Source organism: Anabrus simplex, chromosome 4 (genome assembly GCF_040414725.1).
Source record: "Anabrus simplex isolate iqAnaSimp1 chromosome 4, ASM4041472v1, whole genome shotgun sequence".
NCBI lineage: Eukaryota > Metazoa > Arthropoda > Insecta > Orthoptera > Tettigoniidae > Anabrus > Anabrus simplex.
The window spans coordinates 2,156,970-2,180,697 of NC_090268.1; the positions used below are offsets into that span (position 1 = coordinate 2,156,970).

At 43.2% G+C, this 23,728-nt stretch overlaps 1 protein-coding gene across 1 annotated transcript in view; it reads right to left on the bottom strand.

Annotated features, from left to right (window-relative positions):
- Positions 1 to 1,374: 1,374 nt before the first annotated feature.
- Sytalpha (Synaptotagmin alpha) overlaps positions 1,375 to 23,728 on the bottom strand; it is a 652,840-nt gene continuing 630,486 nt past the window's right edge. The window contains exon 9 of the mRNA XM_067146141.2: positions 1,375 to 1,688. Within this exon, the coding sequence (XP_067002242.2) occupies positions 1,375 to 1,688 (314 nt within the window). The remainder of the gene's footprint in view (positions 1,689 to 23,728) is intronic.

Genomic DNA, 23,728 nt, shown 5'->3' on the forward strand with positions numbered 1-23,728 from the left:
TTGTTAGATAGTTAATTCATGCGATGAGTCATAATACTGATGGACTAATGAGTAAAAAATACGAGTGAAATACCTACATTTTACTACATAGTAAAACAATTTAATGTGTCGTGATAAATAAGCCTTCAGCAAGTTCCATGTTGGAACAAGTCAAGATTTGAGTTTAAGTTAGTTTATTACCAACATGTGATTAATTGTGTTATGATCCAAACCAACAAATGATGATTTGATTCTTATTTTCTAATCATGTTGTGATGCAAATCTTATTGTTAATCTATTTCCATTTAAGTTTGATTAATTAAATTGGAATATCCTTCCAAGAAACTAGAATTCTCAATATTTTAATTTCGTTGAATTAAGAAACATAATAGCCTTAAATAATTAATTGGAGTGAATTCTTGCTATAGTAATAAGAGCCTAGTTAAGTAGAAATGAACTGTAACCGGTGTTCGTCGAATGTCCATGCCTGTGAGTGGAGACATGTAACTCCGTTGACACCAGCCGAGGCGTACTTCGAACCTTTAATTGAATCGACCCACGGACGGTTAGAATATTTAATTTTGGAATGAACTGAGGAACCTGGATTCCATTTAAAAACTTCTTTCTGGCTACTCAATAAGGCGTCTGCATAGTTATAACAGCCACTCTACAAGGCTCCACCGCTTTTATTTAGTATTAATCTCCACAAGACTTCGTGTTTCTTCTTCTTTTTTTTTTTCTATTTTGGTTTACGTCGCACCGACACAGAGTATGTCTTATGGCGACGGTGGGATAGGAAAGGCCTAGGAATGGTAAGGAAGCGGCCGTGGTCTTAATTAAGGTACAGCCCCAGCATTGACCTGGTGTGAAAATGGGAAACTACGGAGAACCATCCTCAGGGCTGTCGACAGTGGGGTTCGAACCCACTATCTCCCGATTACTGGATACTGGCCGCAATTAAGCGATTGCAGCTATCGAGCTCGGTACTTCGTGTTTCACTTGCTATGTTCGAAAGAATTCTCGGACACTCTTCTTAATGATTACAGAGTGTAATACGCAAGAATGATTTCAAAATCTGAATTTTCGTCAAAATAATCTTCTCTGTGTAAAGTCACTGAGTGTTTGTGTAGATACTGCAAGAAAGTTTGTCATAACGGGCAACGGATTTTTCTTGAAATACACAAAACAGCTTTTGGCAGTCGAATTCTTAAGGATTCTAGAAGTAGTTCTGATAAAATGAAGATGGTAAAGACACAAGTTTAAGCAAACTTACTCAGAAACAAATGGGATTGGTTATTGACCTGGATAAGGTCAATCTAACCAATAGATGTAGTTTCCTTTTTTAAAAACACCTATTTGCCTCTTTGGAGAGTTGCGCAATAACTAGAATGTTTCTCACTGCGGTTCTGAGAGGGAGAGCCACTGGGCCGTGGCTGTCTTACTGGCCAGCACTTCGGCAAAGAAGTCCCGCTCTTGAGGACGGCAGCCAGGGCCCGATCCCACGAGCGCTCGCCCCAGTAGCTCGCTAGGACCCAGCAGACTATCATGCATCACAGCAAATTCCAGCGTGCTGCGTGATAGCACATCTCTACCGACGTCAAATGTCAGAGCCTCGTTGAACACCGGAGAAACTGTATTGCGATGAACTCCTGTTTTCTTCTTCTTCACACGTTTACCATTCTGCATCAGTGAGACTCGAACAAATGGATCTGGAACAGAAAAGTAAACAGTGAGCATATTTTTAAAAAATAAATAAAAATTGGTTGATCCTAATTTTTGTCCGGATTCTAGGCTGAATGGTCAGCGCCGTGGGCTTCGATTCAGAGCACCCTGCGTTTGATTTACGGCCGAGTCATGGTATTTCTCTAGCTCGGTGTTAAGACAACACAGCACGCTAGGGTTGGCGACAGGAAGAACATCCGACCGTAAAACTGGACCACATCAACACTTGAGTTCCGATCTTAAGAAATGGGGAGAAGAAGAATGGACACGGCACTACATTCCCAAACCTAGCCTGCCTCCCGTTACACAGCGTCGCTCGAGAACACTCCACATGTGTACACGGTCGCCTCCACATAGAGAAACTCGTAAACAAATTGAGAGGAACTGGTTCTTCACTCGATAAGAAGCGAAGAGTTAACAGTTGTACTTAACGAGGAACAGCTCATCATGGCGAGCTACGAAAATGTTAAAATTGAAACCATACAAGGTGATCACGATAAGCGGGTTCATGATGAAATAATTAAGCAGGCTCCATTTACACAGTTATGTTATGACGCAGATGTTGGAGTACAGAAAGCCCCGTCGCATATAAGATATTCCTGTACGGTTCTGAGTATGGTGCGTAGTGAATGGATACATAATTTAGGAACTATCCTTTTTTAGGGCACATATAATGCACAAAGATACTCAAACAATTTTATGACCAACTGACTGACACTGACCACGAACTTACTACGCTATCGTAGCAGGGGGAGAGATGATACTCCCATGTGGCGGATAGCGGATAGCTTGCCGGCGGACTTGAGGGAAATAAAATACCTCTCGCGGACCAAACACTCTACCCCCTGTAGGTGGGGGACGCAGACGGTATCTCATGCCTGTCGTAGCAGGCGACTCGAAGGGAAGACTAAGGGATGATCAAATTAGAACCACGAGACTACTTGTAATTAGTACCATCACGAAGGGAACACCACGGGTCGCTTTTACTTGCGCGTAGTACCACTATGTTGTTTGTGATTAGTAGCGACGATGTGTGGCTCAAGATGCATTTTACAGTGCATGTGATTCGTACCCCTATGTGAGCGACACGATGGTTCTGCCGTACCCACTATGTAAGGAACACCACGGGACATTGAGAGTCCCCGTGGTTAGTCCACTTATGTGACGAACGCCATCGGTTTGCGTTGCCTGTAAATAGCCCCGCAATGTGCGAAACATCATAGGTCTGTGTTACATGTGCACATACATTACCTGTGAATAGTACCATGATGTGTGGAATACCATGAGTCTACGCTACTTTTGACTAGTACCTCAAAATGAAAACTAGCCTGGTTCTACTTTCCTAGCGATAAGGGGCCGATGACCTCGATTTTGAACCCGATTCGACTACAATCATCATCGATTCAGTATTGTGCTTTAGAAGCAGTCCCTTGGTCAGTAATGCTATTGTTTAACGCTAGTTTCTGGGAATGTGGGACATTGCAGGTCGGATCCACTGATTGTTGTAACTTCATATCCATCCATTCATCCTTCGTCCTCACGTTTTTAATTCTCATAACATTTCGTACCATTAGTGGCGATGACCTAGATATTAGGCCCCTTTAAACAACAAGCATCATCATTATTAGTACCATTACGTGTGGAACAACATAGGTCGACATTACTTGGGTCTAGTACCACCTTGCGAGGAAAGCCACGAACGTCATTTAGAAGCCAAATGTGCAAAGAAACGTAATATTTTGAAGTTTTTAATGGTACTATTTGGAGGGTTGACCGCACGATGCACCTACAATTTTATAGGGCACATATTTATCCGGATTAGGCTACGGCAGTACAGCATGTGGATCAGCAAGGCAAAACGTCCTTGCAAAACTGACTGGCATCCACCACAGCGGAATTGGATTTGCGACGGTAGCATTCAATACAGGCCCCATTGCTAGCCTGCTCGCTGAATCTGAGGCGCCAACAAATATTATGACCTACACTGCAAATTTGCGACAGATGCTACTTCACCCTAGCTGTATGTTGCGTATTCAGCCTGAAGGCTGATTTGATCCTCCACAGCTCATAAACATCCTAGGCGTCACTGACGAGGCATACTAGGGAAATGAGGAGTGAGGTAGTTTCCCGTTGCTTTCCTCACCGAGCCAGAGGTTCCTATTACATATCAGTCTGCCAAGCCCACTGAAATGCATGCACCAACTGACCCTGTGGCTGCATAAGGAATGGTATTACTAACATCGTACATATTGCCACATCTAGCCCACACCAGAAGACATACATCTCGTCAGCAAAGGCATTCGTGCGCTTGACCACGAGCAAGGCTCCTTGTCCTGTTATGTCGTCTCTGAAATGATCGTGGATCTGCACACCGGTCCTGCCATTGATGGGAGGCTCTTCCTGTGCGTTATAGATTCATTAGTTGTTTACGTGGATGGTTCGAGGGCTGTGTGTTCGTTGTCGGTAATAAAAGGTTTCCCTATACCGGAAACCGGTCGTGTGTACACAGCCGAGCTCTATGCTATCCAGCGGTACGTGCTGTACTTTCTACTGTGTACTGACTCCTTGAGCTCGTTAACGTACAGCGTACCTGGTGTTGTATGTTCTAAAACAATGGGAGGACATTGACCCCTAGTACCACGTGCTATTGTTTACAAACAAGACCACGTGCTTTTGTTTACAAACATAAGCACGTGTTAGGCGCGTCATCTTGAATGGTCCTAACCTCATATTTTAACCACGTGCTCTTGTTTTGATAGGTGTGAGGCGCGCAATGTGAATAAGAGTAGGACCCTTAACCTCACAGCTGTCATTTTGACGGGTCCTAACCTCACACCATATGCTTCTTGTTTTGACAGGAGTGAGGCGTGGAATTTGATTAAGTGGGCAAGGCTAATCTTACAAACGTAATCTTGAAGGGACTTAATCTCACGCCACGTGCATTTTTTTTTAATTGCCACATGCTCTTCTTTGACAGCTGTCAACACGGCCGCGTGCTGAGGCGCGCAAAAGTGCAAGGCTAACCTCAGAGGTTAGGGAACCAAGAATTTTTTTGCTTTGTTGATTGGTCGGGGTGAAAGGTAGAGAGGTAGTCCTCTCTTCCCAGCCCCCTTACCAAAAATAGGGGATGGGTGAGTTAGAGCTGTGCTCTCTCTCTCTCTCTCTCTCCTCCCTAGAGGTCCATCGCCTTGGCGATGAGTCCTCTACTAAAAATATTGCTCCGGCTAAGATGCCAGGACATGGTCACCTCTCTCGAGGCGACCAAGTGTTTCCCGCCTTGAGCATCTCTATTTATTGCATCTTTGAGCGGGTGAGGGGTGCGTAGATCGACAAGCAGTAGAGAGGGTAATGCGCGCGCATCGACTGCCGATATTTGCGCTCGCTGTTAGAAGAGATTGTAAAGTTATCTCGAAATTTACGATAGTCGATTATTTTTTCGATAGTCGACCAGTTCACGCAACAGCACTGTTATGCGCGTGCGCCGTGCGGTTCGAGCAGCGCAGCTGACTGCGTAGTTACCAGCGCAGTCTGTTGAGAGAGTTCGTTAAGTCATCTCGATTGTTTTCGATAGTCGATCAGTTTACGCAAGAGCGCTGTTATGCGCGTGCGCCGTGCGGTTCGAGCAGCGCAGCTGACTGCGTAGTTACCAGCGCAGTCTGTTGAGAGAGTTGGTAAAGTCATCTCGATTTTTTCGATAGTCGATCAGTTCATGCTACAGCACTGTTATGCGGTTCGAGCAGCTGTGTAAAAAAGGACATTCCCACGACCCACATACCAACCGTTTTCTGTTATTCCTGTTATTCTCCGGGGCATGTTAGCTATGCGGTTAGGGCAGCGCAGCTGTTTGCTTATATCCGGGAAGTAGTGTAATCGATCCCCACTGTCGGCTGACCTGAAAATGGTTTTCCGTAGTTTCCTATTTTAACAACAGGAAATTTCCCAGGGGCCGAAATAACTTCGTCTTTGTCAGCTGCAGGTCTTCTGTTTTCTTTATGTCCGTAGGCGACCTGCGCGTCGTGATGTGGCGAAATTAACCAATAATAAATAAAATTCCCGACCTGTGACTAGGAGCACGTGCGGGGCAGAGCAAGGGAGAGACGGGAGTCAGCAAATGCAGGTTAGCCGTTGCAATTGAAACTTCTGTTATTCCTAAATCACCTGCGCGTCGTGCTGTTGACACATACACCAGTAAAATTCCCAGACCGTGCCGGGGAATCGAACCCCTGTGGCTATAAGCACAAATCGTCGCGCGGGCGAGGCAGAGCTGGGGAATAAATCTATATCTGAATATTATGATTGTCGCGTGTGTGTAGTAGAGCCGGGAATCGAACCTCGGTACGTAGGTTAAAACTCTGACCTGGCTGGGAATTGAACCCGAGAGCCTGCGAGGTGCTGTGTAATGTTGAGTAAATATCGAATCAACTTATAGTTGCAGGTAAAAACACCTGACCTAGTCAAGTTTCGAACTCTAACACGATCGCTACCGTGTAGCTGACCCTCTCCTCACATTGGGTTAATTATTTATGTTTCCGTTGTATGAGTACTGAATGTGTGTTTGGAACGACCAATTCCGTACTCTACGTTCTAGAAGAACGTTATAAAGGGCTATACTTATTCATAATCTTATAGAGTGGGCTAGGTAGCGAGCAGCTGTAAGCTTGCATCTGGAGTTTGAACCCTACTGTTACCAGCTCTGAAGAGAGTTTTTCGTGGTTTCCTGTTTCACTACAGTCATATCATGGTAATTAAGAAGCAATTGCGTGTCGTAATAAAGAATTTAGTAGGTACCTTGCAAAAATAGTGTTACGAGGAAAATCTGAAAGTAAAAGTGTGAAGAGTTTGGCCTGTTTGTTAACGCTTCCAAGACCAAAGTTGTAGTCTTCTCTAAAAGAAAAATTCCAGCAACCCTGTCAATAAAAGGCAGTAAGATTGAACAAGTATCCTCCTTCAAATAGTTGGCTACTGTGCTAGATGAGGAATGTCATTCCAAGAGAGATAACATCTAGAATAGAACAGGCCAGGAGGCAATTTTTAGCATGAAACAGTTATTTACAAAATCGGATCTATGTGTGCAATTAAGAATGCGAATGATTCTCTTAGGATGTGAAGGCTGGACCCGTGACCAAAATCTAGAAAAAGAATTGCTTTTGAAATGTATCTATATCGCCGCCTACTTCGAATACCTTGGGTGCTGGACATTTCAAATGACGAAGTCCTTCATCACATGAAGAAACAAAAAAAACTATTACTTACTGTAAAAAAGAAAAACCCAATATCTAGGGCACATTATGAGAGGCGAGAAGTATTACAACTCATCATTGAAGCGGGTGTCCCTGTCAATATATTTTAATATCTTAATATTTATACGTACATGTTTCGGGAGCCTTAACTCCCTTCGTCAGCGTATTTACCTAAGTCTCAAGCTATAACATCTCATCACATTAACATTAAGCATTGTCCTTTCTAACCTCAACTCATTTTTTGCATTTTTGTATAATAATGCTTGTTGTAACCCGACACGTTAGCCATAGAACACTTTAATAGCATTCTTGAATCGTCCTGTCCTTTGCACTCATACAACGTGTATCATCACCCTGGATGGATCCACTAGCTGTGTCGACTACTGATAAAATGTTACCTGTCACTGCTTGCATTGTGTTGTCACTATGAAGCTATTATCTTACGTCCAATTTGACATCCTTGGAAGTTATAACCCTTTGTTGCACTGAATATTGTCATCGTTGTAATATATATTAATTTTTTTTTTAGCCATGCATGTGCCGTCAGGGCAGATGACGTTTGCTCGATTGTTGCAGGATCGGACTTTTTGAATCAGAGCGGAACAAACCTCCCGTTATCACGCCTCCATTCTATTTGTGTTTTGGGATATTTACTTAACCTGTTATTTTCTACTACGGCCCAATAGGTTGGGTACTAGGTACCACTGTTTCAAATTTTGTAAGTTGTGCCTTGATGGCAAGTATCTGTAATTTTCTGATATTGCCTTGAGTAGGCTTAAGTACTGAGAGCACGTTAGCTCTTTTTCTAGTGTTGTAAAAGTGACTCTGGGAGGCCGGATATTGTAATTGCTGGAGCAAGGGCTCCTTAAGTAAAGTTGTGATCTTTGTAAAGTTGAGCGTGTAGCTCAGGAATTGTGAAGTGAGGGCTTGAAGCCCAGGATTGGTTTATACCACCAATCTTGTCTTTCCTAGACTTGTTTATTGCTACTGGTACCTGTTACATTGTTACTTGTTTTTTAAAGAAAAAATATAACCTTTGTTACAGTTTTAGATTAACTTTAATTTTGTAGTTAGATCCATTCACCTCTTTCACCTCTGCTAGTCCACGGGTATCCCCGTAATAATAATAATAATAATAATAATAATAATAATAATAATAATAATAATAATAATAATAATAATAATAATAATAACTGTATGGATTATTCATGTCGTGGAAAGCAAAATTCATCTTCTCTGGCTACCCCTGTTCGACGTGCATGGCGTATCGTTTTCGTTTGTGGGAAGAAAAGACAGCAAAGCAGTACTTGTGCACAGTGCACTTATGTTCAGTCACTCGCTCTATTCGGCTGCGTATATCAGTGCATTTATTATTTAACTGTAAAATTCAATAATTATTATTTTCGTCATTCGTTAACAGCAGTGTACAATGATAATAACTCTGTGTAAAGGTGGAGGTGGACGAAATCCAATGTGTTCATCGTTCGATGCTGACGGACAGTGATCTTTGATCGATACGTGCATATATAAGCGGACAAATCCATTCTCCCACTCTCTTACTTTTATCAAAGCAGCTTTCGCGACAAGTTGAGCTAAGGTAAGCTCGTGTGAACTCTTTGTAAAAAGAATAAATAGATTTATATTTAAAGGAGTAAAATGAATTATATTGTCACGATATTTTCAGTTTAGGAAATCATCATCGTCATCATCATCGGTGATTGTTATCTGATGTCTACTCTTACCATAAAAATCTGGTGTCTTGATTTTCTACATTCATCTGAAAAATTAAGTTGATTTTAAAATTTATAAAATATTATTATTGTTTTCGATAATTTTTTATTGATTTCTATTTTTTTGTAAAAAGAAGACACATAATATCAGAGCGACAAATCTACATCGCAGAAAGGACTGAGCACCACTTTCGCGCATACATCATTTACTTTTGAAGGCATCTTTATCTGCTTTGTTAACTGTGTAAATAGACTGAACCAAATAATATCCCCACCTGCATTGTTTAAGCAAAACATATTTTAAGAGAGTACTGAGAAAGAATTTGAATGTTTTATTTCAGGATTTCTACAATATATGTGACATGCTTCAGTACTTTGTGTGACCACCTTTAGCCTTTTTGAGGGTTTGTACTCTTTGTGGCATTGACTGAACAAGTATTTCGCAAGTAGCAGGCTCAATTTCATGACACCGCAATTCAACAATTTTTTTCAATTAATTCCTTTCTGGTAGTGTAACAATGTTTCCTGACTTTTGCAGACATCGTATCCCTTAAATTCTCAATGGGAGTAGTGATAAAAGACCGCTTCTGGCCCAGGGGCTAATGGGCAAGATGGCCGCCGCGCGCAATCTACCTCTAGGGCTACCGCGCAAGATGGCCGCCACGCGCAATCTACCTCTAGCTACGCGCTACGTCCTCGGACACCTTCAGAAAATAGGATGTCGTTATCTTATGGAATGCTGTCGAAAGAGGCTACTAAAAGGGATACCTGACTTGAAAGAGCAAGTGTTAGCGAACTAGGGGTCATTAGCTGAGCCTAGGTATGATGTATGCTAAGCTGTTGTGAATAACCTCCCTTGGCCAACTCCTGTAGGTCACTTTATTCCTAGGGGGGGGGGGTTGATCAGAGTAAAGCTCCTCCAGGGGCACCGAGCTACCTGTGCTGTTGTTGTGTCTGCAGTGGCGAACTTAGGATTTTTTACCTGAGTCTAGCTATGATGTGTGCTAAGCTGTCGTCTATTTAACCTCCTTGGCCAACTCTTCATTCTGATGTGGTAAGGTTCCAGCAGAGTAAAGCTCCTCCAGGGGCACCCTTGCCTTAGGTAGGAGCCGAGCAACCTGTGATGTTGTGCCTGCATTAGCGAACTCGGGTTTTTTAGCTGGGTCTAGGCATGTTGTGTGCTAAGCTATCGTCTATCCAACCTGCTTGGCTAACTCTTGTAGGGAGCACTTCAGCCCTAGAGGAGCAGAGTAAATGCCACTCCTAAGGATTCGAACGTGGAGTTGACATAAACTCAAAACTAAAGAGCTTAAGTGCAATTCAAATATCCTCACCCTGATTGAAATATGTGTACGATGTGTACTGACTACAGTAAATGTGGAGACATGTTCATCTCAGCAGAAAAAGAATGACTTTGCGAGCTAAGCTGTATTTTCCCCTATCTGGTGTAGTACTAAAAAATGTTGACAATATGTTATGATGCGAGACACTTGACTTGAGAGAGAACGCGGAGTCAAAGCTTGTTCGCGATGACGTCACTACAGCTCTTGCTACCAAGATAACGTTACTCTACTTAGATCTGAATTGTTTTATGAGGTAGGGTGGAGGGGTAGATTTTTATTAATGGTATACTGCTAGTCGTAAGGGTAACTAAAAGGGATGGGCTAACTCAAGAGAGAGCTGTGCTAGGACACAGGGGTAATTAGACATATACAGAGCCTTATAGACGCATTCTCTAATTTTCTTCTTTCTTTCTTAACCTGCTTACCATCCAGGGTTGATTTTTCCCTTGGACTCAGCGAGGGATCCCACCTCTACCGCCTTAATGACAGCATTCAAGAGCTCCAGACTCTGCGTCGGGGGATACAACTTAGGAGGATGACCAGTACCTCGCCTTACATGGCCTATCGTTAACTTCTTAAGACTTAGCTGATTACCTGATTATAGTTAAGAGTGCTAGGTTAACCCATGCATATGACGCCAGGCTTAACTTTACAAGGGCGTTACAGTCTCAAATTTGAGATTCGATCTTACGCTCAACCCAACTAGACGAGATAAGACATGATCCAGGGACTTTGATGCTGAGATTGGTGGAAGGACTAGGGATATGGTGTGAGGTGTAATACAAATGCTTTATTTACAGACGGCGTAATATTGGGGAGCATCTTCGAAGTTCTAAAAACGGAGAGCCTAGCATAACATAGAAGAAATAACTGCACGTGCAAGTTGACTAGCTTTCGATGTATTTGCTAACACATAGAATACAAAGTATTTTTTTCCCTACAAGTTTGCATCTTAGGTACAATCACGCAGGAAGACCTTACCTATCCTTGTACTGAATACCCAATGTAATACGTAAAATTAATGTGGTGCCGGAATATAGCTCTGCAGCATTTCGCGTATTATCAGAATTCCCGAATACAGAATAAAATCCTTACTTACACTTTACGTTCGATACCCCTGCAGGCCTGACGTTGCGCTGACCACGCGTTAACCTCCTAGGCGTTGGTGTAAGCCTTAATACATAACATGCTTCATTCATTGAGACGTAAGGCTGAAAAGCAACCTTAGGTCCAGGGGAGATGAGCGACCGCGCAAGGTATCAGCCAAAGAAAGACAAAGGCTACGAAAGGCGTGAAAATTAAAGATTCCTTAGCCTTCGTAAACCTAATAGCGTAAGGGTCGGAAAAGAACAAGAGTTAACCGAGGAAGGTCGGATAGGATAGATAAAAGTGAGTGACCTAACACAAGTAAGTAGAAGCATGCGTATACATGGGCTCTTATGGCACTAACCCGGTGGAGGCTGTGCTAGGGCTTTTTGCCTTGTATCTAATAAAATCCATGACCCAGCCTGGAATTACCCTAATTCGAGGTTCTATCCTCCTAACCGGATGCCCTCCTAACTTGCAACTCTCGGTGGAGTGATGTAGGAGGGTGATGGAATACTGCTGTAAGAAACGACTAAAAAAGGGGTGCTCGAGGGCTTTTAACTTCCGAGCGTTACATTACTGTAAGGTACATTGTGAACAGTCATTGAGGTTACACATCGTCACGAGTTTTAAAGTTAGAAGAGATAAACCATTTACCAATAGAGATTAATTTGCTATTCCTAACAAAGTAGGAGCGTTCTTGCAGATAACAATCGATAAGGGTGTTGCTGCTAACAAAAATGTACCAACTTCAGCTGAATCGTTAAATGTTCTTCCGTCGAGTCGCAAGTTTAAAAATTAGTCTGTCTGTCAGGTCATCAGCCCAGAGGCTGGTTGGATCCTCAAATTGCACCACCAAAGGTTATGCGGCTGTAAGGAAAACCCAAAAACCAATGGCAGCACCGTAATGAGGCGTACTAGGCAAGATGATGAGTGAGGTAGTTTGTCATTGCTTTCCTCACTGGGTCAGAAAGTACTATTGCAGCACGACTGACCTTATGAGCAGCACCTTTCATAACACTCAGATGCACTAGTCATGCTCTGAATGTCATTACTCAGCACTACCCATACCCCAGCAACTTCAATATTGTCACAGCCATGAATGTTGACTGGTACTTCGGTGGAAGCTACACTTTACTCTGGCCTGTGCCAAGAGATGGATGCAAAGTACTGTATCCATCAAGAAATGACAGCAGGCAATTAAACATTAGAAGAAACGAAATTTGGATTAATAAAGGTCAGATAGGTAACCAGTTTGAAGTCAGAAGAGAACGACAATTTATCAATAGAGTTAGACGTAAGAGTAAAATGTTATATACACATAAACAAACCCCATAACACTACAGCCCTTGAAGGGCCTTGGCCTACCAAGCGGCCGTCGCTCAGCCCGAAGGATTGCGGATTACGAGGTGTCGTGTAGTCAGCACGACGAATCCTCTCGGCCGTTATTCTTAGCTTTCTAGACCGGGGCCGCTATCTCATCGTCAGATTGCCCGTCAATTCTAATCACGTACGCTAAGTAGACCTCGAACCAACCCACAAGTCCAGGTAAAAATCCTTAACCTAGCCAGGAATCGAACCCGGGGCCTCCGGGTAAGAGGCAGGCACGCTACAGGTTATATATACGGGTATAGCCTATATAGTTTAAATGTTAAGCTCGAAAGAAACCAAGTGTTAACCAATGGATGTTGCGACATCATTGCGACTTTAAAGATAGAAGAGACTAACATTTTATCAGTTTTTCTAAGAGTAATAAGAGACACACAGTTAATAACCCCTCGTAGTTCACTTAATAGTTAGTATTGTCGAGGGCTGATGTAATTTCAGGCTGGGTCATGGATTTTATTAGATACAAGGCTCCTCGGTTGTATCATTAGCATACTAACCTTAAGTTTACAAGGCGTTGGGTTCGATCCCCGGCGGGTCGTGATTTTAACTGCGTATGATTATGTTTTGTGGCTTGAGAACTAAGTGTTTCCGTCGTAATAAACTTCTCTTCATCTACATCAACAAGGGCTTAGATTTAATTTTCGGCTGGGTCATAAATTTAACTGTGCATAATTACGTTTTCTGGCTTGCGAACTATGTGTTTTCGTCGTGTTAATCCAAATATATTGAGAAAAAGGTTAAGGAGGAGAAGAAGAAAGAGAAATAACAGGTCCTGTACGCTACATTCCGTGTTTGACACAATTGTAATGCATGAGGTCTTAAGTTACAAGTTGTCAGCCTATGAGACAGCCCTCTAGTTAAGTCTAAACGAATAAAGTATAGCAGCTATCTTGCATAGTAGCCTTGTTCCGAATGTTAAGCTAATAAAAACTAATAGCTTATGAGTTACAAGTTGTAAACCCTGTAGTAGCTCTGCAGAGTTAGACTTATGCCAGACTCAGCTATAGACCCCTTTGTGCCAACAGATGCAGAGTTGTATTCAAAGAGTTGAAGTGTGTGCGGGTCAGATATTTCATTCATGTCAATTGTAACGGCATGCATCTCTGCGACAGCTGAGGTGCTTACATAGCGTAACGGGCTACACTGTCAGCAGATTCCTAAAGCCTCGTGGTTATGAGTAGAAGATTGTTCTCGAGTCACTAAACCTTCGATTCCCTATTCAAAAATGTTAAACAACTATAATTAACGCCAGACTCAGCTTGAGGTCCTCTTGTCGCTAATACCACGCTCGGAAGTTAAAAGCCCTCGAGCACCCCTTTTTTAGTCGTTTCTTACAGCAGTATTCCATCACCCTCCTACATCACTCCACCGAGAGTTGCAAGTTAGGAGGGCATCCGGTTAGGAGGACAGAACCTCGAATTAGGGTAATTCCAGGCTGGGTCATGGATTTTATTAGATACAAGGCAAAAAGCCCTAGCACAGCCTCCACCGGGTTAGTGCCATAAGAGCCCATGTATACGCATGCTTCTACTTACTTGTGTTAGGTCACTCACTTTTATCTATCCTATCCGACCTTCCTCGGTTAACTCTTGTTCTTTTCCGACCCTTACGCTATTAGGTTTACGAAGGCTAAGGAATCTTTAATTTTCACGCCTTTCGTAGCCTTTGTCTTTCTTTGGCTGATACCTTGCGCGGTCGCTCATCTCCCCTGGACCAAAGGTTGCTTTTCAGCCTTACGTCTCAATGAATGAAGCATGTTATGTATTAAGGCTTACACCAACGCCTAGGAGGTTAACGCGTGGTCAGCGCAACGTCAGGCCTGCAGGGGTATCGAACGTAAAGTGTAAATAAGGATTTCATTCTGTATTCGTGAATTCTGATAATCCGCGAAATGCTGCAGAGCTATATTCCGGCACCACATTAATTTTACGTATTACATTGGGTATTCAGTACAAGGATAGGTAAGGTCTTCCTGCGTGATTGTACCTAAGATGCAAACTTGTAGGGAAAAAATACTTTGTATTCTATGTGTTAGCAAATACATCGAAAGCTAGTCAACTTGCACGTGCAGTTATTTCTTCTATGTTATGCTAGGCTCTCCGTTTTTAGAACTTCGAAGATGCTCCCCAATATTACGCCGTCTGTAAATAAAGCATTTGTATTACACCTCACACCATATCCCTAGTCCTTCCACCAATCTCAGCATCAAAGTCCCTGGATCATGTCTTATCTCGTCTAGTTGGGTTGAGCTTAAGATCTAATCTCAAATTTGAGACTGTAACGCCCTTGTAAAGTTAAGCCTGGCGTCATATGCATGGGTTAACCTAGCACTCTTAACTATAATCAGGTAATCAGCTAAGTCTTAAGAAGTTAACGATAGGCCATGTAAGGCGAGGTACTGATCATCCTCCTAAGTTGTATCCCCCGACGCAGAGTCTGGAGCTCTTGAATGCTGTCATTAAGGCGGTAGAGGTGGGATCCCTCGCTGAGTCCAAGGGAAAAATCAACCCTGGATGGTAAGCAGGTTAAGAAAGAAAGAAGAAAATTAGAGAATGCGTCTATAAGGCTCTGTATATGTCTAATTACCCCTGTGTCCTAGCACAGCTCTCTCCTGAGTTAGCCCATCCCTTTTAGTTACCCTTACGACTAGCAGTATACCATTAATAAAAATCTACCCCTCCACCCTACCTCATAAAACAATTCAGATCTAAGTAGAGTAACGTTATCTTGGTAGCAAGAGCTGTAGTGACGTCATCGCGAACAAGCTTTGACTCCGCGTTCTCTCTCAAGTCAAGTGTCTCGCATCATAACATATTGTCAACATTTTTTAGTACTACACCAGATAGGGGAAAATACAGCTTAGCTCGCAAAGTCATTCTTTTTCTGCTGAGATGAACATGTCTCCACATTTACTGTAGTCAGTACACATCGTACACATATTTCAATCAGGGTGAGGATATTTGAATTGCACTTAAGCTCTTTAGTTTTGAGTTTATGTCAACTCCACGTTCGAATCCTTAGGAGTGGCATTTACTCTGCTCCTCTAGGGCTGAAGTGCTCCCTACAAGAGTTAGCCAAGCAGGTTGGATAGACGATAGCTTAGCACACAACATGCCTAGACCCAGCTAAAAAACCCGAGTTCGCTAATGCAGGCACAACATCACAGGTTGCTCGGCTCCTACCTAAGGCAAGGGTGCCCCTGGAGGAGCTTTACTCTGCTGGAACCTTACCACATCAGAATGAAGAGTTGGCCAAGGAGGTTAAATAGACGACAGCTTAGCACACATCATAGCTAGACTCAGGTAAAAAATCCTAAGTTCGCCACTGCAGACACAACAACAGCACAGGTTGCTCGGTGCCCCTGGAGGAGCTTTACTCTGATCAACCCCCCCCCCCTAGGAATAAAGTGACCTACAGGAGTTGGCCAAGGGAGGTTATACACAACAGCTTAGCATACATCATACCTAGGCTCAGCTAATGACCCCTAGTTCGCTAACACTTGCTCTTTCAAGTCAGGTATCCCTTTTAGTAGCCTCTTTCGACAGTATTCCATAAGATAACGACATCCTATTTTCTGAAGGTGTCCGAGGACGTAGCGCGTAGCTAGAGGTAGATTGCGCATCGGGTGAATTTCGGGCCACCATAATCGCTGAGACACATTGCTGGACAACTGGCATTGTCGTCTTGGAAAATGAACAGTCCTAGGTTTGTACCACTAAAATGGTCCCTAGCAGTATTCAAAACTTCCTTCTTAATGATGTCACAGTATGTCGTTCCATTGATTGAACCCGTGAAAACTTTAATTCTTCCCACCCCTTTGGAAGTTATTGCTCCCCACAGCATAACACTTTGCTAAATTTCTTAATTTCCACAACACATTCGTTCTTTAACTTCTCTCCGGGCTCCATCCACAGTTTTACACCACAATCATTACCGAACATATTAAATTGTTTCGTCTGAATCCTCAGTTGTCTTATTTTCATACATCTCTACACATTATATTCTGTCGTGGATATGCTTTTTTGTCAGGAGTGGCTTCTTTGCAGGCTTTTTTCTTTTTAATGTTCACATCTGAGAGATGTCTTAACACGGTTTGGTGTGAAACGGAATGACCAAGACCATGTGGCAACTTGCACGAAAGTTGCCTGGAACTCAATATTCGTCCTTGTTTCGCCATTGCTTTCAGCGCCCTGCACAATCTTGGGCTGACATTTATACCTCAAACTTGTCATCCCTGTCTCCTTTTGTTTCTGTTACCGTGTTTTGGTGGTAGTTGTGCATGAAAGAAGGTGCTGGGTGGTGAAGGGGTCTCAAGCTACTAAAGTGAAATTAATTTTAAAATTTAGCAAGGTTATATTTTCTTTTCAAAATTAGGTAACAACAAATAGAACAGGTACTTAGTAGCCGAAACACGATTGACAATTACATTTACATAGGTACCCCATTTGGGGCTTCAAAAAGTCAGAAACATAATTCTTGAGCCATGAGCCCAACCTTACAATGAACACCATACAACAAAGGGGCCGAAAACCCCCAAACATGCCAGAAACACCGGCTTCCAATTACATCCAAAAGCCTCCTTGAGGCAGAAACACAATTTTCAAAAAGGGCAACTTCCCCTTAAAATACAAGCCTATCATAGGCCACTCCGAACTCCACCTTTAAGCCGTCCTCAAAGGACATATACACAGGAGCAAAATACCCAATCTACTGAGGTCTGTTAAATGACAAGAAAGTTAATACATGACCTCTAAAATCACAATTTGAGAGGAGGCGAACTTGCACTCCTAATACACTTTGTCTTTAAGACCTATTTTGGCTCTAAGGCCACTGATGCGAGGGCTAATCCCATACTACAGAGGTGACTTAAGAAACTACTAACTTACATTACTGAAGAATAGGTTGCGAAAAATAAGTTCACCTCAAACAATGTGAGTGGGAGCTCGAGAGGGTTAACACTCTCTATCCCAGTATGTTGCTTTACAAGAGAATAGAAGAAAAGAGAAGTTACATTTTAGGAAAAGGTTACATAGGGGAACGCTTAGAACCTGCCCCGAAAGTTAAACTGCTGAGCTGGCAAAGAAAAAATTTATTAATCGGCCATTACCTTATTGTTGACCGCTGCCGAGGAAAGAGGCGCTTCCCGCCTCCTGGTATGTACTTAATACACTGAAAGATGGAACAGAAGTGGCTCGGAGACCCTAAAATCAGCAGTTTAAATACTCTCGCAGAAAGTTCTAGGCGTTAGGGGAAAGAAAACACCCTCCCACAAAGATTTTATTGGGTAGGACCCCGCAACAGATTCAAGTTGGGGAAAGATACACCAGATTGGTCAGAAATTAATTGAAAAAAATTCGTGATTGGATACATTCAAAACAAGGGGAAGAAAGGGGTAAATATTGCCAACTTAAACAATGACAGAAAGAAATTTAACAAAGAACAAACTCCTGAAATTAAATTTTCTCCAACAAAATAGTTCTTTGACTCCGCACTAGGGTGCACTATTGTTGATCTTCAGTAGTGTCCTCTAGAAGAGAAAGTTCACACTTCTTAATACAAGCAAGACAAAAGTACGTCGAAAATGACACAGTTCACAAACTCAAAATTTTCCAGGTAGTGACATCTTCTGAGAAATTTGGAAATAAAGACCGTAGATAAAGTTCAGACTTCCTCCAGAAGAGGAGTTTCAACTGGCGCAACTTTTAAATAAACGGTGTGGAGGTGTACCGCCCGGTACAGACCTCCCCCCCCCCAAAAGTTCCTCCACGGGGTAACACAGAAGAACATAAACTTTTGTTTGAAAATAAGTTCCAAGTTTTGATGTTGCTATTAAGATAACTTGCAGAAGTATTTGAGAAATTTCTTAATTCGGTGCCAAAATTTTGTTGTTGGAGGTGAAGTGAAGTCTTTAGGTTTATAGAAGTTGAATTTCTGAAGATAAGCTTTTACTACTTAAAAGTGAAGGAAAAATTTGCAATGTCCATCAGATATTGCTGTTGAATTCCCAAATGTAGTTATCTCTTATAGTAACTGTCCATGTAGTTGATGTTGATGAAGTTGGATGGCCGGACCGGCCGTTGCAGCTTGCGTCCAAAAGGAGGCCGCTCGGACCCCTTAAGTACCCTGAGATACCGCTCGCCCGCACTATGAGGGGAGCAGAGTGTTGAAGCACGCCGCGCCCGCGGTGAACATATACAGGCTGCGGGCAAGTAGCAGGTCGTGCGCCGCACATCAGCCTTGGCCGGGAGGAGAGCTCCGGCTCGCCGTGCACATGTCGTCCTCGCTGGAGAGGAGGGGGCCCATCCCCCTCCCCAGTTGCTGCACGGCGCTGCGCGGCTGCGGGGGCACTGAAACATTAAGGCTAGGCGGCAGAATTGTGTTGGACCATCGTCTTTTTGAAGGCACAGGCATTATGGAGAGGTTGAGGGGCCAGCGGCGTGTAGATATCCGTGGCATTTAATCTTATGAAGCCACAGTGTAAGGTGGAGCAGGAGACGGGAGCGTGGTAATGGCCGTGGCAAGAACAGGATGGCAGTTTAACGGATCGGGGCGGGTTTTACAAAAGGCTTACATCTAAAACCAAAATATTATAGAAGGGGCAGAATGCCATAAAAGTGAAACTCAAAAAAAAATATAACCTTCATATCCTTTCAAAATAATATGAAGCAAGTTAACACAAAATTACACCGGTTTCACCTGGGACAGGTGAACCCTAAATATCCTCTCGGTGGCTGGATTACTTAACAATAAGGTAACCGGCGTAAGAAAATCGAGAATGATACAAGGCCCATGAAATCTGGGGGCAAGCTTGCCCGCGGGAACAAAATGTTTGACCATAACCTGGTCACCTACCTTCAAAGGGGTGGGTCTCCGTCCACGATCATACCTTTCCCTAACCTTTTCATGAGACACTTTAAGATTGGCTTTAGCCTTCTTCCAAAGATCTTTAATGTTGTCCGGATCTATTATCTCGGGTAGAATGTCATTCAGAGACCAGAGGTTAGAGAGCGGCGAGTTGGGAACAAACTTGAACATTAAAGAAGCTGGAGTGAACTTGTGAGATTCATGAACCGCTGAATTCAAAGCAAAAGCTATCCAATGCAGGGACGTGTCCCACCTGGAAGGATCTTCATGATGATAGGCAATGAGTGCGGACCTGAGATTACGGTTAACCCGTTCAGCCAGAGATGGTTGAGGGTAATAAGCAGAAGTAGTTACATGAGAGATGGATAAGTCAAAACAGAATTTACGAAATAAATTAGATGTAAAAGCCTTAGCATTATCGGAAACTATGTATTGACAAGGACCAAAAGAAGCAAAGATAGTATTAAGACAAGAAATGGTGGACTGAGCGGTAGCCAGCTTAGTCGGAAATAACCAGGAAAATCTAGTAAAACCATCTACACATACAAAGATGAACTTGTTGGCATTCCCCTTTGACTGGGGGAAGGGTCCCACATAATCAATATACAGGCGCTCCATGGGGCGCGACGCTTGATGAGAAGACAAAAGACCTACCTTAGTGGACATGGTCGGTTTACTAAGCAAACAGGATTTACATGCCTTTACTAATTCACGGATTTCACCGTCCATACCTTTCCAGATGAACATTTCACGAATCTTCTCACGAGTTTTAAAGATACCAAGATGCCCTCCTAATGGGGTCTCATGATAATACTTGAAGATCATAGGTACAAGAACCGCTGGAACAACAACTTTCATCATCTTATCATGCCTCGAAGGGCAACATAGAACTCCATTCCTCAGAACATAAGGGACAACATGTTCCCCAGAAGAAAGGGTTTCCATTATCGGAGCCAGCGTCGGATCTTCACGTTGGTATTTCTCGATATCCCTAAACAGCATGGGAACATCTGTTAGGATGGCATTAACCTCAGATAGCATGGACTCGGGAGGTGATGGACTGTCGACCTGTTCATGCTTCTCAACGTCGTCTGAAAACATACGGCTGAGTCCATCAGCGACAACATTTTCGGTACCTCGGATATGCCTGACATTGAATTGGAAGGCAGAAATACGGATGGCCCAACGGGCTATACGACCAGTACGACGCGGCCTACCTAAGACCCAGCTTAATGCTTGATTATCTGTCTCCAGGTCGAATTTGACATGTTCCAGATAGAGACGGAACTTTTCTAAGGCAAATAAGACTGCCAACCCTTCGAGCTCATAGATGGAATACTTGGCTTCTTGAGCCGATAGAGTCCTAGATGCATAGGCGATGGGTCGCCTCCCTAGTTCAGTCTCTTGAAGAAGGACTGCCGCTACCGCCGACGACGACTCGTCCGTTTGGACGATGAATTTCTTTGAGAAATCAGGCATGGCAAGGACAGGGGCATTACAGAGAGCTAATTTCAGATCTTCAAAAGCGGCTTGTTGAGAAGGTCCCCACTCGAATTTGATGCCTTTCCTACGAAGAAGGTTCAATGGCGCCGCTCTATTAGCAAAGTTAGGAATGAACTTTCTGAAGAAATTCACCATACCAATGAACCTGGCGATACCTTTAATGTCCTTGGGAGGTTTAAAATCACGGATGGCCTGTGTTCTAGAATGATCGACTGCTACACCATCAGGTGACACAATATGCCCTAGGAATGACATAGAGGGCTTAGCAAAAGCGACCTTGGACAACTTGACAGTTAACCCAGCCTTACGAAGGCGATTCAGAACTTCTCGCAGATGATCTAGATGTTCTTCGAAGGTCTCCGAAAACACGACGACATCATCCAAGTAGTGATATAAGTACTCAAATTTGATGTCGGAGAAGACCCTATCTAGTAGCCTAGTGAGCACAGCTGCCCCCATGGGGAGCCCGAAAGGCACGCGGTTGTATTCGTATAAATTCCAGTCCGTGGCAAACGCTGTAAGGTGTTTAGACTCTTCAGCAAGGGGAATTTGATTATAGGCCTGATTCAAGTCCAAGATAGTAAAGAACTTGGCCTTACGAAACCATGAAAAGCAAGAATGAAGGTCGGGAAGGGGCACAGATTGTAACACCACCTTCCGATTGAGAGCCCTGTAGTCAATTACAGGCCTGAAGCCCCCTTGGGGTTCCGGGCCTAGAAAAATAGGCGAAGAATACGCTGACTTAGAGGGCCTAATAATACCATCCTTCAACATCTGATCGATGATTTCTTTCAGAGCCTTCATTTTAGGTGGAGATAGCCTATACGGTGGAAAACGGACAGGAATCGAATCCGTGACCTCAATTTTGTATTCGATCAGGTCAGTAACGCCAAGAGTATCAGAGAATACCTCGGGAAACGACTGACACAGTTTGCGAATACTATCAGCCTGCTCCTCAGGTAGGTGTCTAAGGTCTAACAACATCTCATCCTGGGTAGGCGAAATAGAAGAACATGACACAGAATTACACTTTAATAGTGGAATTTTGCAACTAGAAGCAAATTTGAATGTGCATGACCTAGACTGGAGATCGAGCACAAGACCAGTGTGAGAAATAAAGTCAGCTCCCAATATAATGGGGCAAGACAATTGCTTGGCCACAAACAATTTAATTTTCCATGTAAATTGAAAAATACGAATTTTGACCAGTAAGGAACCTAGAATTTCTAATGGAGATGTATTAGCAGAAACACATTTCACAGGAGAAGAGTCATAGACAGGTAGGTTACAAACAGACTTCAATTTCGAGTACCATTCAGCCGAAATAATGGAACAAACACTGCCTGAATCTAATAGAGCTGTTATAGGTTCGTTATTTACCTCAATCTTAAGGAAAGGAACAGGTGCGGGGGTATCCGCCGCAATCTTAAGACACTCTTTGGGGCATTCAAAGGACAGATTAGCAGATTTAACGTTCCCAGGATTTTCGATCTGCTTACCAGGGGCTGAGCCTCGGGAAGATGAATTAGTTGACTCAGCCGAAGCCACTAGTCACTTTTGATTGTTGTTGGAAGTTACCCCAGAAGTTGAGCAGGAGGGGGTGCTATTCGAATTGGGACAATTCTTGGCGATATGTGAGAAAGCCCCACATTTAAAACAGCCTTGTGATGAACCAGCTCCATTATTTGCCCTACTAGACTTGATCAGAGGACACTTATTGCGCAGGTGGTCAGGCGCCCCGCACGCATAACATTTACGGGGATTGACTGGTCGGCGAGGTGGAGGCCGAGTGTTACTAAAGGAAGGCGGGGGTTCTTTCGCGACACGCAAAGAATCGGCGTATCTGACTCCTTCCGCCGAGACGGCCAACGCTTCAAGTTCCGAGAAGGTTTGCGGGCACGCCGCGAAACACAAATATGACCTATAGGGAGGTGAAATTCCCTCTACAATAGCCTGCACAATCTGATCTTCAGGAAAATGAAGGGCAAACACCCTAGTATAAAACTTAATGTCCTGTATGAAATCAGCCAAGTTTTCATCCAAGCGCTGTACCCGATAATAGTATTTCTGAATCAGAGATGACCTCGCGCGGGCAGGAATGAAATTTGCAAGCAAGTGTGCGTGAAAATCTTCAATAGATGACTGTTCAGCACTATTTTATCTGAGAGAACACCAATAGCATAAGGATAGATTATTTGTAAAATTTGACAAGGGGAAAGAGAAAACACAAGGGCGTGATCCTGAAATTCAACTAAAAATCTTAAAAATGAAATAACTTCACTGGTGGTGTTGACAGAAAACTTAGAGATACCTCTTAGCAACATTGCCAATGGATGAGGCAAGCTGCTAAACCCGGGTGACATAGTAGGTAGAGGTTTCAGGGGCAAAGAAGTTAATTCAGAACGGATGTTACTCAACGATGCACGGCGTTCAGACTCGTTGTCCAATGGGGCAGAGATAGTTTGAGCAGTGGGGGTTTTCCTATTTACTTCTCCCTTAGGAGACTCTTCCTCACTACCTACATTCACTATGGTGGGTTGATCAGATTTGGGAGGAATTTCCCCAGTTAACAATTGAGTGACTTTACTAGACAATTCAGAAATAGTTTCAAGGAGCGTATTAGCTTCCTTCCTCTGAACGTCATTCACCTTTAGAGACAACAGATCATTAACTCTATTTGAAAAATGATATAGCCTGCCTTGCACACGCTTAATTTGATTAGGAGACGGATCATTTTCATCAAAAAACTAACGACCGATGCTAGCCCAGTAATGTTCTCGACGATCGTGGAAAGAGAGTCATCAATTTCTTTCTCTCCCAAATTGGGGATGGAAATGGGCAAATCAAGGGAGTCTCTAAGCTTGTTAGTGTC